At 34.9% G+C, this 18,121-nt stretch overlaps 1 protein-coding gene across 1 annotated transcript; it reads right to left on the bottom strand.

Annotated features, from left to right (window-relative positions):
• Positions 1-255: 255 nt before the first annotated feature.
• LOC135695896 (endoplasmic reticulum-Golgi intermediate compartment protein 1) lies at positions 256-16,960 on the bottom strand. The gene is made up of 14 exons (XM_065215107.2): positions 16,834-16,960; positions 14,459-14,520; positions 13,961-14,033; positions 12,954-13,042; positions 12,614-12,647; positions 12,437-12,489; positions 10,359-10,393; positions 9,269-9,313; positions 8,335-8,394; positions 6,849-6,909; positions 5,901-6,001; positions 4,970-5,012; positions 3,972-4,054; positions 256-584 (listed from the first exon to the last, which is right to left on the bottom strand). Exons 1-14 carry the CDS (start codon positions 16,851-16,853, stop codon positions 477-479), a joined length of 867 nt encoding a protein of 288 aa, XP_065071179.1. The 5' UTR covers positions 16,854-16,960; the 3' UTR covers positions 256-476.
• Positions 16,961-18,121: the final 1,161 nt, after the last annotated feature.

The raw sequence follows: 18,121 nt of genomic DNA, 5'->3' as shown, positions 1-18,121 counted from the left end.
TTCCAGCCAGATTTTGCTAGTGGCTAGTTTATGGCCACAGATAAAACATTGCACACCCTCTCATTTTAAGTATAAGGTGTCCCCTGAATACCACAATGAGAATATTATCACTTAGGCCATCCCCAGCCCACCTGGGCCAAAAATGCTACCTCCAGTCACAGACCTTGTACCTCAACAACGAAAGTTTGAAATGCGCAGATAGAAGAATAAAGCAGGGCAGGCAGCAAGGAAAACTCGGCGAGGCCAAGGGAGGACTAATTCGGATATTCTGTAATCATATTCACAGTTTTATGCAATTCTAAGATCAACTATAATGAAACACAAAGCTATATGGCAGGAAACCTTTTTTGAGAGTCACTTAAAATAAATACATTTATGGCAGACTTGCAGAGGGCAGATTTTCTGCCTCATGGTAGACATAGAGAGATAGCTGGTCCAACTAGATACCTCAGCCCATTTCTTGATATTTGCTTGCATCAACTTAGTTTACCAATTTCTGCTTTTCTGAATATCTCATTTGCCGTATAAATCATCGAGTCTATTATTCCAGCGACAGTAAATGTCCCACCGACAATGGCACACACCTACGGGATAAGAAGAAATATTTATTCTGATACTGTACAAAAACTTGAGAAAATTGCCGCAGATTTCTAATGCTGCTCTGGTTAAGTGCCATTGAAACTACATTTCCAACCCGGTGATGTCAGAAGATTTAAATTTTCATAAGAATGTTAGAAACAACCAAAGAAAACAATTTTGTCAATAAGGACTGGTAAAATCTTTTGCATGTTTTAAGATTTTAAAGTGAAACTCGCTTCACTTAGTACAGTGAAGCATTCATAGTTTCTTGAAATTTACATACATCTAAGCTGTGAAAATAGAAAGAGACTTTTGGGCCACAAAAATCAAAGCTGGGTGTGCAAAAAATTAAAATGAGCACTGAAAACACGTGGGGAATATCAGTGCGGCATCTGCTTCGCTTAGGTTTTTCGCGCTTTTACCATCCGTTATTTCTAGTAGCTGGGTCAGACAGACTGATAAAGAACTTCGCGATAAAGCGCAAAGAAGAACCGAACTCCAAATCTCTCCGGCGTGACGTCATAAAAAAGAGCAGTTCGATAAAAACATGAGTTGCGGAAGGCTGATAAAGATTTTTGAAAATTTGAAGATAGACGGAAGGGCTATTACTTTTAACAGCTAAGAAGATAAACAATAAATTATTCTGAGGTACAAAAGGAAAACGCAAGTATGCCTTACAAACAAAAATTCAAAAAAGACAGGAACTGCAAAAATTACCCCACTTTCTAGGACAATTCAGAAACTCTGTGATTTCAGAAATTCAGAAATTTCTGAGAAGTGTTGTCTCAGAAATGTTTAAAGAAACCTGTTCCTGCGTGTTACAGGAAAGAAAATAATGCGCTTTTTTCTGTAAAATTCAGAATAGAATTGGGTAATATGATTTCTTTTAGGAAAGTGATTTCTGTTAACAAACAATAATTTTAAAAAGACTATTAAAAAATAAGCTATTAACTGGGTATGACAGTACTGGTGTTAATTTTATGTTCTACTTCGGTGCTTTGCTACCTAAAAATTAAACTTTGAAACTCAATAGAAACTTTCAATTCTGATGAATGTTCAAACATCATTGAACTCATGTTTTGCTAGCTGAAAATAGCATAGAATGATTATCAAACAATTGATGAATAATTTGATTAACTTTGGACGAAATATATTGAAAACCCCAGATTGAGCTCAGCACAAAATCAAAACCCCAAGTTGCTTCTCGAGTGCGTATCATGAAGTGTTAAATTCTCAAAAGATAAAAAATCAAGCACAGTGCATATCAAAGACATTGTTTAAAAATGCTAGATTTTAGATAATTCTGTTGCAAGGCGAAGATCTAAGCCGAAGCCTAAAGACCAAAACGCATGGCACCCACGTGTAACCCATGCTTCTATCTGTGCAAAGAATTGCCGGCGAATATAGCAAAAAACAAGTCACCAACTAAGAAATCACACAGACCCAATGCAAAAGTGTCGGTTTTTAGCAGTGCTTTATAGAACATCTGTAAATGGGCAGCTTCTTGGTGATCAAATATGGAAAACCACACATACACAGTTAATTAACGACGTGGGTTTATATAGGAACTGTCTCAAAGCGATTTAAACTCATTCCATTAACATATGGTATATAAACAAGGATCATGCATATGAGCTTTCCAATCGAATAAAAAAACAATCAAAATCATAATTGGAAAATCATGACCGCATATTATGATTGCTGCATTCAATTTAATATTCAACTAACACATTAAAAAGGTAGAACTAAGTAGATAGGGAAACCTCCGAACAGCAAGGAAAATTTGCTTGTTTTTTTATTCCAAAAAATTGCGCAAAGGGCAATATTATTTCTACGGAGAAGAACAGATTTATTGAACCATTATTAGTCGCATCGGCTTTTTTTCTAAGAACAGTCGCAAACGTGACGGATACAAAGTATGCGGCATCTACGTGAACCAAGTTGTCAAGCTGACCCTGACATCGACCAAGGCTTCTCTTCTCGTCTCGTCAGCAAGTGGTATCTACATCTTTAGCAAAATAATCACATTTTCAAAAACCTAAAATATCACTGAAACTCTTTAATTGATGACGTCCTGGAATTGTGCTAGGTCAATTAGCATTGCACGACCTCTAGGTAGATACCTCGTTATTTATTGCAACCTATGTCATTAGATAGTACAATCGAAATATGTACTCCTTGATTCTCAACAAATACGCTACTTCTTATCCCCCGCATTCAAAACCAATGATTAATTTGTTAATCTTGATTTAAGATGGTTTTTGACTATGTTGTTAAGAAAAGCTATGACATCAAGACACCTATGGCTTAACATCTGCAAATCCGAAATTTTGTCCACGTGGTGTTGGCATTGCAGTTTCCAGATGGAGTATTAAGAATGAGTCTTGCGCTGGTAGCAACCAACAATTGGTTGATAGGCGTGGTCAAACATAGTCATGAGTACGATCCGTCTTTAGAACCGCTAGGCCGCTTAACAGTTCAATACAACAGAAACTTTGAATACACCTGCAAATCATGCCGCATAAAATTGGATGTTTGAGATTTATCACAGCAAATGAATGTGAATAAAAAACTGCGCAAAAAAGGATGGAAAAGTGGAAAAGATTGAGATGGCAAATAACGAAGAGTCATGTAAATTATTTAAAAACACTTTAATTCATATCGACTTCAGGAATTCTTAGACTGCCACAGAAAGAAACCGAAAGAAATCTTACCAACTCCTACATTTTAAACTGGCTGCTTTGGAGTTTTAATCAGTCTCACAAGGAATCCCTGATAAATATTTTTGTGGAATGAATGGCGAACTCCCTGATTTTAGTCAGTAAAAAACCCTTGCAATAATTTATCGATTCTAGTATTTGATCTTGAATTCTACTCTCACAATAAAGCCTTTCTGAGCCAAAAACTGAATTCTGATCAAAATCATAATAAATATAATCTTTATCGAATGTTTGTTTCAAATTATAAGGCTACATCAACCGGACGTCAATTTCGCTATGAAACAACCGGATAAAACGTTCGAGCGGATGTCCTTGCACAGGAGTTGCGGGCTAGCCTCATCTTCGCGTCGAGGTTTTAAACAATTAGGCTACAAGGCAATTAATCAGGGAGCTGTCTAGTTTCCATACTGCTCGACCTGATGAGTTTACCCTAAACCTAACCTTAACCCTAAACCTAAACCTAAATCTAACCCTAAACCTAAACCTAACCATTTACTTGAAATAATTAATCATAATTATTTATGACTATTAATCATGCTTATGTATGTCTATCAGGTCGGGCAGTAGGGAAACTAGACAATTCCATTAATCAGCTGACTATCGGATTGGCCAGACGACGGAGTTGTGAATGCTTGACAATATTTTCGTGAAAAATAAGGAAAGAGAACTTACTGTGGTTATAAAGTGGTACAGAGGTTTCCGTCTTTCGACGTATTTTACTGTAATTGCGCTGAGATCATATCGAAACCAGATGGCTAAAAATAAAAATTTATTGCGTTATTGGAGAAAAACAGTCTGATTAAGCGCACGAGCAAAATGTTGTTGAGCTACAGAGCATAAGGTAAAATCGACAGGACATCCATCGACCAATCACCAACGAAAACATTTTGTATAAACATATAACTTCTTTCAATTTCCAGAAATTGATGAGAGCTTTCCTTTTAGTTTACAAAATAAATATCAACGATGGAGACAGAATTACGAGAAAAAGAAAAGTCGACAGCATAAAGTTTAAAATTTTCCGTGGCACTTTAATTTCTTCTAGGTTTAAGAAAAAAAATAAAACTGTGGACTTCTCAGCACACATCTTTCTCTAAAGGAAACTGAAAGAAACTTAGTACTGAAAATGTCTTATTCGCTTCTGCAAATTCACTTCAAATTTATCATATCCAGTGAGTACACAGCAAAGTTGATAGTAAAAAAGGGAGAACTATGATTTAGTTTGATGACAGAATGGATTGTCATAGAAATGATTACGGCATGGTTTCCTTCCATAAAGCACAGAAAAATTTGAAATGTTTCTTAACATAATTGAACCAGCGAACAAACTAACCGGTAGTCCTAGTAAATTGTTTTTCATAAAAAGTTTTGAATGGGCGGATTTTTCATCTTGGGAAAAAGTTTGTTTCTTATGTTCGAAGGAATAACCTGTCTTATTCTACCTCCCAAACTTTAGGTTGTACGTCATACGTAGCCAGAATCACACTGGCATGTAAACTCGTAGATTAGGGAACTCTTTTGGGTAGTACGAACGCAATCCTTTTTATATAATGCGTTTTTTATACAAATAGTGCGCATTTTAATTCTTTTAAAGGAATCTTCAAAGGGAATGGAGAAAAAAGGAAATATGAAGTTAAAGAATCAAAAAGGAAAATAATAAAAAATGTTACCAGGAACAATACCCATTCCACCATGTCCATATGATGTATACTCCTAAAAATCAACAATATCAAAAGAGATAACAAAAAGCACACACTTTTATAAGAATGTATAAATGTATAAATGAATAAATGTATAAGAATATTGATGCTCGAAAATATATAAAGCTTTAGAATTAATTAAGAATAATTTCCAGGCTCGATTTTCATCAACTTTTTAATTTTTATGAGCATATGACTATATGAATTTTTTGAGCAAATAGGACCAGCATGGCCTTTACGCCAAAAGTTTGAGAGGCACCTAACAAGACTGAATGGCTCGTTCCCTACAGCGTTTCCTTGATGAAGAAAGACAGAAGCAAAGATACAATTCTGTAAGAATATTGAAACTCAGCAAAGAAAAAAAGCATTCATATAAAAAAGCGTGCACACCAATTGCCAATGCAGCAACAGACGTGTTATTTGTCTCTAAGTAGGCATAAACACTTTGCGAACGGGCCAAAAAAGGGAATATATATCTTCAGAAATGCCAAGAATCCTTACGATACACGAGTCTTCTGTCTCAAAAACTGCGTAAAAACACGATTTCTTTAAAGAAAAATTAAAAATTAAAGCTTTTTTTAAAATTCTTATTAAATATTTAGTATGAGAAGCTGAAAAATCTATCTAGAAAACTGTGATAGCGGAGTCAAAAAGTGTTTTCTATCTTTCTCTGGACAATAAGCTAAAGCACTGGAAACCTTTAGAAAATCAAAACAGTCAATGGACAAAGTGCTATGATTCTTTTTTTGAGGTTTTAAACTCAGGTCACTTCTGGAATCGTAATTTTTGGCTGTGTGTGAGAGGGAGCGCGCGACTGATATTGCGAAAAAATTGAAGAGCGCTAATAAATGTTGCTTCTTTGATAAAAAAATTGGCCTTTCAGCCAGATGGAGCATATTACCTTGTGTGCCCACGTATATTGGAAAGAATTCTGGGTTGTGCCATCTAATCTTTCGTAAATAGTAGGCACAATTCTCAGGACATAATCATGCGAGGACAATGCTGCAAGAAAAAAAGGACAGTCGTCATCGCAATTATCACGTGCTTTCAGACAATGATCATGATTAAACTATGCCTTTTGAAAATATACGGCAAGGTCTTATCCTTTGGTGTATTAAACTTTAATGGTACCATGTTCTCTTGTCTCTTCGGAGCCTGTTTACAATTCGAAGCCTCATATTTGATACAGTCGACTCCGCTTAAAGTCGCACTACTGTTAACAGTCACATCAAATTTAGACCCCAAAATGCAAAACTATTCAATCGCTCCGTTTACAGTCACACTCCATTTTCCGTCACAAGATTTCAACCAACACTTGATGTGACTTCGATCGGAGTCTACTGTATCATTTATCTAGTTTCAAAATAATGCTGACGGGCATGTTATTTAGGCCAACTTTAAGTGGTTCAAGCATTTTTTCAAGCAAATCTGATCTGCGGGTTTAATATGGAATGGTTCATTGCAAAAAAGTGTAGAGACAGAATGATGGGAGAATGTAACTTGGTGCATACAAGACTTGCATAAGTACAGAAGTGAAATTATCTATGAAAGATTACGCAAGGATTATATAACAGCCTTCGGTTGTAGGTACTAGCATTCCGATATTCTATTCTGTAAATTTCTAGTGGTTCAATAACGTAAATATGTATATTTTTGGATCAAAAAGATCACAAAAGTTTTACTGTAACTCTAGCAACTTGATGGCGAGGCTTAATTTCACTTACAAATAGAAAATCCTTTATGAATTTTACATGAATATCATATTGGTATGATGCTATCATCAAAATGCCCTCATCAAAACAATATGCTGAAAATAGGACAGAACGATGAACTATCTAAGCGCACAAACCGTTCGACTCAAGTTGTTTGTGGTTTGCTAAGGCTTTGAAAGCGCCTTGCACTTGCTGATCCTGCGAGAAAAGGAGGAATTCTTCACCAACACATGTAACCAAACAGCAAAATAGATTTAGTTGACAATGCATCATCACTTCATTCAAGACGTTTCAATAAATATGTGGTAATCTTCGGTCTTAGAGAATTACACATGAATTTCCTTCTCCTGTAGACAAGCATTTTCAATGCTGATTTTCCTACATAAAACAAGGTAATTTCTAGTTTTCAGCTTCCAACCTTGATATGTTCTCTTATTAGAGTAATTCGCTCCCCAAAAGCTAAAGCAATTAACCAATGTGCCCCTTTTGTTGTATTTTTCGAAATTTTATCAAGGTTACTGACGAATAAATATTTACACCTATTTTAGTGCATCAATATAATTTCAGATAAAAAATAAAAAATTTTGCAATAAAACATAGTAGAATCTTTCAACCAAAAGAAAACTAATATAACTCAAATATAAAAAGGTACCCTGTATGAATGCAAAGCATCTTTTGATGTAGTATGTTTAAAATTGTTAATACCAAATTCTTTAATATCATGTGCTCCAATATTACGCAAGAAATTGAAAAATAAGGGAATGCTATAGCTAGTTACACTGGTTTTCGCGATCGATACTTATTTCTTCGACGAAACGTGGCTCAATAATGACGTCATAGCAAAATATACATAAAGTTAATAACTCCTTAAAGAACTTTTTACAATAGGCAATCATGTAAAAAATACTATTAAATATATCCAAAATAGGCTTAGATATCAGGACACATAAGCAATGACTTTTCTCCTATCAAAATATGAAATTTGGCTTTGGTTGCGAGATTTATGCCCATTTCTTGACGTCATTGATATGAAGGGGTTTAAAGCTATGACTCTTAGGTTGAAAGCAAGGTTAGCAATTCTCTGGACTAACGGTTTCAGTTTCTAAAAGGAAGCACAATTTATGAGTAGGAGGTGTACTTAACAGGATAATATATTTCAATTGTGACTTGATCCAATTAATTTAATAAAGTTATTCCCATCAAATATCGACAGGCCAACCGATAAACTGGTGCATCAGAAATCTCAACTTTGTGGATTGCGGGAATCTTTAGTAGAGTTTAAACAAGAGCAAAGTAAGGCTTGGTTTTGTCAGTGTCATTTTTAATTAACTAACTTCAAACCATCAGCTCATCTGGTTCTGAATTTAGCTCATGTGATAATTTTGTGATCAATTATGACCATAGAAATGACGCAAGCAATAACAAATGCAATCTCATTGCAATGGTTTTCTGCATATCATCAAGAAAGTTTAGCATAAGCTTAAAAAGGGTTAACTCAACCAGCACTCCAAAATTAGCTTCTTTGTGCGTAACTTCAGATATTTATGAAAGTGTCATATAGTATTCAAAGAGATCTATGGAAAACAAGCAAGTTGTAGAATTCTTTTGCCAGGGTTTACTCACATGTATGACATCGCCAAACTGCAAACCATTTACAACATGCGTCATGTCAAAATTTGTAGGCTGCACCAATCATACAAAAACAAAAGTTGCTAATCAAATAATCGATTCTAAAAAAACTATCCGTCTAAAAAATAAACAGTTTCAAACAATATCATAATAGGTAGGTATGCTAATGATAAAGAACGTGGAAAAGAGGGGGTTGGGTCAAAGAAAGAAACACTTTTCTCAGGTGTGGAACTTCTATAATAAACATTGACTGCGAGTATTACAGGCACAAATTTTAAACTCCTTGGTGTAAAAAATTCTTCACTACAGAATGGAGGTGAACCGTACCAATCAAATGACAGGGGAGGGGGAGGGTTCCATTTTTAGAGGCCCTTCACGTGAGTTTCAAACCGGCTTGAGTTTTGTCGGGTGTGCTAATTTCCTTCGCGTTCAAATGGATATTTCAAATCGGCTGGAACAAACTTATGAATACTGCGTTTTCACAAATTCAAGGATCAGGTGCTGAAACACAGGAAGTTTCTCAAGAAATATAGGGTAAAAACAATGTCTAGGCAACACAGGACGCACAGAGAAATGATGGACATATATGCGGGATGGTGTAAAGTTACCAGGGGAATGGCTAGCGAACTTTACAATGTCAACTGAAGACTTCATGATTCTAGCACAAATTTTTGCAAGTTCAGTTCACCCAAATGTGAAAAATCGTGTTCAAATGAATATTTCGTGCCTGCTTGAAAATTCAGAGTGCTATGTATTCGAATCTAAGGGCGGCACGAGTTTCAATTTGCCCTAGTTTCGAGTTTCAATCGTGTGAAAATGCAAAAGGATTGGACCACATACTGAATTGGACTCATACCGGCGCGGGTTTCAAACCGGCCTGAAATTTTTCATGTGAAGGGCCTCTTATAAACAAATTCTGAGGCTATACCTGGTGATCTGCGCCATGGGTTGAGACATGAAAATTTCCTGGAACCTGCAACAAGGAACAATGTTAGATCATGAAGGGAAATCGCTACTTTCAATTATGCTTATAACCATGCTATTTTCTAAAATCTGGGCATTTTTACAAAATCATTTTGCCATTGTATATTGACAAATTAATAACGTTAGACCAATGTATAAAGAAAAGCAAAAATAGATACCATTCATATCAACCCGAATCTTCACCACCATACCCACCCCCTCCCCCTAAAATGAGCATGTTGAAACATCATTTTCCCATTCTTCGGAATTTAGGACAATTTATATGTGACGTGTATTTGTGCCAGTATCAAACGTCAAGTATTGAAAGAAACAAAAATTGATTTCAATGCGATGAAAGGGATGACATCAGCTAAGTGGAAAAGCTTATTTGATGGTGGCACGAAATAGCGGTATAAATTTTTATGAAGTATTTTTGTCCGACACTCTTCAGAGTATAAACATCGGATAACGAACAAAGGTTAGCAGAAAATCTTCAAATTTTGCGGTACCTAAACATTTTTGGAATAGCCTAGGGGGGGGCCATTTGCCCTCCATTTTCTAGAAACAAAGGCTTGCCCCTGCAGCTAATTGCCCTTCGAAAGGCTACGGGAACAGTTGAAGCTAAGTGAAACAGGAATAAAAATTCATCCTACAGGATATCGATCTGTTTAGTAGCTTTCCATTCTATCAATCATCGTAATTTGAGCTAGACTATATTCAGAGCGCGAACATCTAAACCTTACAAAACTCACAAGGGAAAAATCATAAAAGAGTTAGGCAGGGAACCTGTGAGACGAGACTAATTGAGACTTTTTGCGTAACAAGAAGCGTGGCTTCACAATGAACGAGACAGAATATGGATATCGTTGAACGCAAGAGAATTGATAAACATTCCACATACACAGTATTTTCTAACAGTTCAGATATTGGCGTCGAAACATGAAAAATGGTGAAACTAGGAGCTAGAAACATGAAATAATCCAATGTTTGATAATGGGACTAAGATTAAAATAGGTTCGGAAAAACAAATTTTACAATAAACATTTTTCACTTACCCGATTGACATGAAATGTCCCTTCAAATCGACAACCTGTAAGAGAAAAAAGATTGCACGAAGATGAACAACAGCTATTTTAATTACATGCATTCAGGGCTCGAATATCTACGAAAGCGTTTTGCAGAGAAAGAAGAAGAGTGAAGAGGAAATTTGAGTACACAGCAAGATAATTGGGTGTAGGGGTGGGGGCCTTACATCTCCCTTGATTGAATAGGGTTTTGAACTGATATAAACTTAATCAGCCATATCTGTTACTCCCTGCTATAGAATTTTGAAAAAACTATTTATATTCGGTTGCAAGAATAACACGCAGTGTTAAAATCAGAGTGCAGACCCATTAACATTCCTCTGGATGACATTCTGCCCTGAATGCCTTCCTAAAAACTTTATTTCTATCTTTTGAATAAAAGTTTCTTAGAAGGCGAATTTAAGTAAAGTCATCGATGGCTTGGTCTTTACGGTTTGTCAGGAAAAAAGAAAAGCTCAAACACAATGATAAAATTTCCATGCTTTATATACCCTTTACAAGGTAAAAATCATGTGGCACATAGGCAAAGAACCGTAATGTTTTCTGGACTCTGGTTAATATCGTAGCTATCAAATTTCGATGTATAGGAAATTATCATGTGCTTCAAAGGAACTTTAGAACAATTATGTTCTGTTGCTATTTAAACTTTTGTTTGACAAAAGAGTGTTTTTATGTACACACTCTTCCTTTTATATGAATCAGTAAATTTAAGTTCAGGCTGACTGTTCTCGAATTTTTGGAAAAACTGAGATTGGATTGTTCTCAAATTGTTCTTAAATTAAAAAGGTGTAAGCAGTGCGATTGCTGGCTTTTTCGCTCTAGAAATGGTGTTCAGGCCTCATTTGCCAACAAAGTGACGGAGACAACCTTCATTTGCCGACAGGTTTGAATATTTACCGAAAAAGCACTCACATATGGCTACAAATCCTCATTTTTTAGATAAAACGCTATTTACTATTGCCATTTTAAAGCAGCTCAGCCTTAGCTTGTTCTTAATTTGTTCTTAACTTTTGATCAATTCGAGGCTCGTGTTCTAATAAAATTGTTCTTATAAAGAGAAAAGAGTTTACTGGAAATTAAAATCTAATGAAATAGACTCGGTTTGCAAAGCTTGATTGAAAAGTTAACAGTTTCAAGGTCATAAGGAAATGATGGCAGACTGATTATATGTGAATCAATGGGATTTTGAGAAAGCGGTCGAAAGACGTAATCCATTGGCTCATGAAACAAAGAAGCAAGTAGAAAAGTTCCAGGTGGTAGGCGGCATTACAAGGAAGATCAGCGCTGTACCGTGCTATCTTTTTTTGGCAAATCAAGATCATTAAGATAACGGAAGTTTTAGGCGGTGGGTTTAGAGGCAGCAGGGCGCTACTGGAAAAGCAACCGCCGAGATATGTATTAGAAAAAGGTGTCTATCTGGGAGTATAACATACTGGCGCGTCTACAGATTCGCTCGTATGTCAAGAAAGGGCTTGAGTCTTCAGTATTGGAGGTCTTCAGTATTGAAGTTGTTGATTAAATACGTAGAAGTGGAAGTAGAAGGGCTAATATCAGAAATAGCGAAAAAAGCTAAGAAATATCCTTATTCTTATTACGATTTCATAAATGTAACTATGTTGGAAGAAATAGGAAAAATACAAGGAGGGAGACCAGATTGATCCAAATGAATGATCGGAAACTGCTTGCTGCAGGAAAGAAAGTTTCCTGGTGACTAAATCTCATGACTGTCTGCTAATGAGGAGCACCCAACAACTAAAAAACTACTTTTCAAAACCAGATGTCTTATACTTTTATCTAGAGGTTTTAAGTGTAAGAAATGACACAATTTTAGAATACCCAAAGCATTTTTGTCAAGTATCATTTTCTTTAAACTAACTTTTGCAGACCAATAACACCAACCTCCTTTTTGATTTACTTTCCAACAGCAAAACCAAAAAAATACATCCAGCTTTTAATATAACGAATTTATCCAGATAAGGAAAACTATATGCAAAAATAGGTTTTGGAGTGATACTAAAATCATCATTAGTAAGATTTATCTTGCTTACCTCCATCTGAAAGGTCAACTTTGTGAGTATTTTCATGAAAGCCAACTTCATGCCTGAAAATGGCATTGTTTCACAAGAATTATCTCAAATTGTAACAGCGAATATAATTTGAAATGAATTAAAACAACAATTAATGATTTTATTCTAAGCAATAAAATGATAAAATTTTGAAAATACCTTCCCATTTCATCTTGAATATCAAGTCCAACAACTAGAGATTGAATAAAATAATTTAATTAAAGCACAGGAACTTTCCAGAAATAGTTACTCTCTATGAAAGATGGTTATATACTACACTGAAAATATGTTGAAAATTTAAAAAAATAGAAATCAATAGGAAAATGTTGAAAGGTGTGTGGGTGGCTACCAAACAAATCCGATGACTGGGAAGACTCTCCCTAAAGAGGTAGAAACAACAAGAGAGAAAGAAAAAAGTGAAAAACTAAGCAAAAACTAAGATGGGACAGGAAGTATGCAGAATTACATGCTATAAGTGAATGACAGCAAATTTTCTTACATTGACAATTCATTTTTGGTAAAGTTATGTTAAGTCTAACTGGCATTCTTTCTGCAGTTGATGGCATATCAACAAACAGCTCACTGACTCTAAAAGAAAATGACAACAGGCTTAAAATTAAATGTCAAATGAGTAAAATACATGTCATATAGGAAGAAAAATGATATTATATATTATACGATCATGTTAACTTTTGAAGGTTTATTATACTGTTTCACTTATTTGTCCTTGACAATCTCTTATTAAGATTGGCAACAGCCATTTCAAACTTTCTATAACTCATTATCCAGCTTTCTCTTTGGTAATCTGGCAAATGATGCAGCACAAAAACTAGGATTCACATTGTTTCACAGTCTGACATTGTTTCACTGCTCCATAATGTGTACACTTTGAAAATATTTAACTCTTGAGTACTGTTACCCTGTATGTAAAAAACTCCATTCGCAATGCACATTCAACTTCAGGCCATTCATCTCAAAATCCACTAGAGTATTGTTTCTAAGAAATTAAACACCCAAAGATCAGGCTGAGCAGCCAAAAAAATCCTGTGAACAGGCCAGACCCCAAAAAAACTAGGCTAAACACATCCACGAGCACATCATGATCAAGCCATATATAGGGAAAATCAATTGGCTAGAAATTCAAAGTAATTTTTGGTGAAAAGTGCCAAAAGTAGAAATTTTGCTGATATTTTGGCGTGAAAAAATAATAATCAAGATAATGTAAATTAAGACCCAAGAACAGTAGGCTAAAAAAAGCTTCAAAATGATTTTTATGCTTTATCATTTTTTTTTGATTTACACTTTCATTGTGGTCCTTCAAGAGGTGTGCAGTATATTTTCAGGGTACTTCTGCCTGTTTTGTGTCACTTTTTATCCTGCATCACAGACGATAGTTGCTTTTTGGGTGTTTAGTCTTTAAGAATCAAGGCCATGTTTAAAGGACTTTACCAACAAAACCAATTCATTTTTAGCTTCCTGTTTCCCTAGAAGTTTGTCAATACTTACAATTCAGTTTTTAGAAACCCTGAAAGCTCTGACATCATGAGAAATATGATGAACAAAATACTGCAGACAGACACTGCAAGTGAAAAAAGTAATTGGTATAGAATTTGATAAACATAATGAAATAATTAATAGAGAGTGCGGGAAAATAATAATGAAATAAGGTAATCAATTTGATGGCAAACACTGATAAACCATAGCAAATAGAAAGACCTAGTTTATTCTTACTTAAACTCATGTTGAACAAAACATGCAACTAAGAAGAAATATGCCATCTCAAATAACTTGCTATGGCTCAGATGCTTTTATTTGCTATAGTAGTAGTATTTTCCAGATTAGCATAGTTGCTGCCTCTGACAGCATGAAAAGTAAGTAAAACAATTATACATAACATAGGTCAATGGTAGAAGGCATTCACTCCTCTATATATCTGCAAGATTAAATGCAAATTGTGATTTAGTATGAATGTGCCACTTGCTATTCATGATCAAATACACATACCCATTGCTCCTGTGTATGTTGGTTGTGTTAGGTCCTTAGGAACCTTTCTATAAATGTCGAGTCTAAAACAGAAAAAAGTTTACCAATTAGTTTTTATTAATAAGATGTTAGTCTTTCTATTTACAAAAACTGGTGAATATGTTGTCAATCTTTTATTGATGTAGCAAATTTGCCAACAAATGAAACAAAATTACGAAGGAAAGCAAAAGCTGGGGGATCTCTCCCCCAAACCCTGCAATTTTTGTCACTGGGACAATTAAGATATGCTGTCTCTATTGATATGAATCCTTCTGTTTTGACCAAAATAATTTTTAGGGGATAAAATTTCGGACAATAAACTTCAGTGAAAATATTTTCAATTTTGGCATTTTGGACAAATATTGACCAGTCATAATGATGCAAAAATTGAGGCAGATTAATGACGCAAAAATTGTTATTTAACTCTTGAGAAACTTGAAAGAAACTCTGAGAATTGAAAATGTGATAATGTTAAGAAACATCCAGTACCAAACGTTCAGTGTTTGTGACTTTTGAAAGGTGATGTGAAAGATGATGTAATTGGTCTGGAGCTTGAATGGACAAGTTTTTTCAAAAATTTTGTAATGGGACAAGACATAGATACAGAGATCACTTGGTTTCCGTTATCTAGCATTGCGCATGCATTTATACCACAATTACTTATGAAATCATTATGACACAAAAATATTTCTTTTAATCTTTTAATTTTCAAAGATTTATAGTCATTAAAATGTTACAATCAAAATGATATATTGTAGGCCCAGGAATGTTTTCAGCTAAATTTATTGAGAAGTCCAGTTAAACCTGGCTGGAAACTTTGTTGCGAGCCCGCAATTTATCGTCTGTGCACCTATCTGTGTACCAGTGGTGGCTTACAGCGCTATTAGTGTTATTGGGCTAATAACAGTTTTTTCCAAAGCTATAGGCTTGTAGTAGCCGTCATTGTTTATTTTCATACACCCTGATTTGGATTCATGCTCAAGGCTCCACATGTCAAAAGAATTATATTGAAATTCTTTCTCCTTCAATCTCCTTTTGAAAATGTCAACATAAAAGCCCTCACTTTCATCTCCATTATAAGGATGGCCTTTCTAATAATGCAAATTGCTATTTCCTTTGTTTTCACTATGTGAATGTAAAGTATTTGTCAAAGAAAACAATGAATAAAGCCATTGTATTTTACTCACACGTTATTAGCCTCCTTGGTCTAAAAACACATTATGGGATATTGGCCGCTTACTTCATGAAACAAAATCACAAAAAATAACTACCATAATTAAAACTTGTTCTATGCAGTGGATTGTTTCTCAAGTACTTTTCTGTAATTTCAACTGGTAAAAGTTTGACGCACTAACAACTTTTCGCTTATAAACGATGGCCTACCTGAAGACTTCTATTTTCTAATAAGGATTGTTAAAGTGTTAACGAGACATCCCATTTATTTTTCCAGGGAAGAAACAAATATTAGTTTCATTGCCTGGGTCATTTGTTGGGAGATTTTCAGAAGGAAGTGTTATCAAGTATTGTTTAGAGCTCTATTACATCCAGGATGATCTATTATTTCTATGTTATTGATGGCCCTTCTATTAGAAAGCCATTTCTAATAACGCAGTAGCCGAAATGTTGCTGGGGCTGCATTGATAAAACCCATTGTTGAAGCAGCCCATTTTTAGGCAATCTAGATGCTGTTTTTGAGGTTGGCTTGAAATGACTTGGGGATTGTAGTTTTGAATTACATTTTGCATGGCTATCAAAACCACCAATATACCTATACCCCAAGTCTACACTACTTTCCTTTTTCAACAAGAAAACAGACTCAATAAATATATCTGGGGTTTGAAAGACCAAATTTCCTGTCAAAAACGCGAATGGGGGGGAGCCCTCCATGCCCCCTGTAATTTCTGGCACTGCTTGGCTGACTTAAAACAGTTTCTATATTTCTTGTGCCAGCCACCCCTGCTGCCTGCTTTTGCATATTGGCAGCGTAAAATCCCTTGACACTAACATTTAACACTACTAACCCTAAAAATAGCTGAGAATAGATGTTGTTATTCAGTATTCATTCATCGCTTCGCTTCCAGTTAACTTTGCTTGCTGATACCGCAATGAAGCATGTGATTAAAGGTCTAATTAAATATCACCTTTTTAATCTTTAATACTCTTACAAAAAAGCTATGAACTGCGATCGCCAAGAAAATGTGTAGTGCTCTGGCAATAAATTCAAGACCAGTTATGATAAATAAACAAAGCTCATCATGACATTCAATTAATACGTTTTTATAATCGCTGCATTCTCTTTAAAAAGTTAATACACGTCAACACCATCTGCTCTAAAATATAATGACTCTTGCATTTACCTTCTGAAATCTACCCTCATGATTGTAAAATGTTTTTCATGCACCAAAATTATATTTTTCCACCATTCTCAGAAAACAAGTGATGTGTTCAACCTCGTTTTGACTTTTTAGAATCAATGTACTTCAAATAAACAATCATAAATTTACAGGAGGGCACGTTTCGTTGATCTTCTCTCAGAAAGAAGATCAAAGATAATTAGACTAACAGGTTCAGGCACAAGCTAAGCATCGAATCTGGTGGCATAAAATATCAAACTCATAAAGTTTAAACACGTTTGACTACGGTGATATTTATAAGTAGGGATTCCCTTATTGTGGATCCGCAAATGTGATTTAGCGATATGTTATTATTCTTATTCCATGTTCAGTAGACAAACGAGCTACGCAAATCACATGTCAGTAATAATCCCGCACCAAGTTAATTGTTGTCAAAGATAAAGGGAAGAAATTTAGTAAAGTTTTTGAATGTCAGTAGGGGTTGCAAAAATAACGGCGATGAATTTTTCTAGGGGAGTCATAAAAAAATTACCTAATGAGGTCATTGGTGCACGACCCATCATCAAACAGTTGCTGTCTTACTTGACTTGTCAGTTTTATCTGACTTTATCTTTCAAAACAACTTGACAGGCTGAATTTAATATTGATGAGTCCTAGGCCATGTTGACGATGGTAAGTTTTCCATCTTATTGATGATGATACGTTGTCAAAAGATTCGCTTCCCTATTCGAGATGCTGGTGTCAACTATCATGCGCATCTACCAGTTGAGAAAATTAGATTTTTTTGATAATTTTAGCTACAGTGAATAGTCTGCAGCGAATATTCAAGCTTCTTGTTTGAGAGGCTTGCTTTCTTCTGTTTCTTGAAAGGTCGTCTATCTCCATTAAATGTATCTGAACTTTAAGCTAATACGCACTAGCTAGAAGTGTGAAATCCCTAGTCACTTTTAACAACGTGCATCAGACATCAGATAGCATAATTTCCTAGAATTTTATGTTAAGTTAATATTGCTTTTTGGTCCCTTGGTTGTAAAACTATAATAACAGAGTTTAAGCCTAAAGTACCACTAGGCCTAAAACTGGATTGAATTTAAAAACTGAAGCGAAACTTCTTCTGAAATTTGTAATATTAGCAAAAAACCGAAATATTTCCGAATAACATACTTTTAGCAGCAAATTTTTAAATATTAGAACAGTCAGATATTTATTTTGAAAAAGATATACAATTGCTCTTTTTTTTTTCTGCAAAAGACCTATTTCTTCTTATTTGACTCATTCATTTAAATAAAAA

Source organism: Rhopilema esculentum, chromosome 14 (genome assembly GCF_057945365.1).
Source record: "Rhopilema esculentum isolate cy_ngs chromosome 14, ASM5794536v1, whole genome shotgun sequence".
NCBI lineage: Eukaryota > Metazoa > Cnidaria > Scyphozoa > Rhizostomeae > Rhizostomatidae > Rhopilema > Rhopilema esculentum.
This window is presented reverse-complemented; position numbering and strand designations above follow the sequence as displayed.

Coding starts and splice junctions, on each gene's coding strand:
- LOC135695896 (XM_065215107.2), bottom strand. CDS start 16,853: ATGAGGGTAGATTTCAGAAG. Junction 13,043..13,960: donor GGGTTTCTAAAAACTGAATT/GTAAGTATTGAC, acceptor ATTTTCTTTTAG/AGTCAGTGAGCTGTTTGTTG. Junction 5,013..5,900: donor AATATACGTGGGCACACAAG/GTAATATGCTCC, acceptor GTTGATTTTTAG/GAGTATACATCATATGGACA.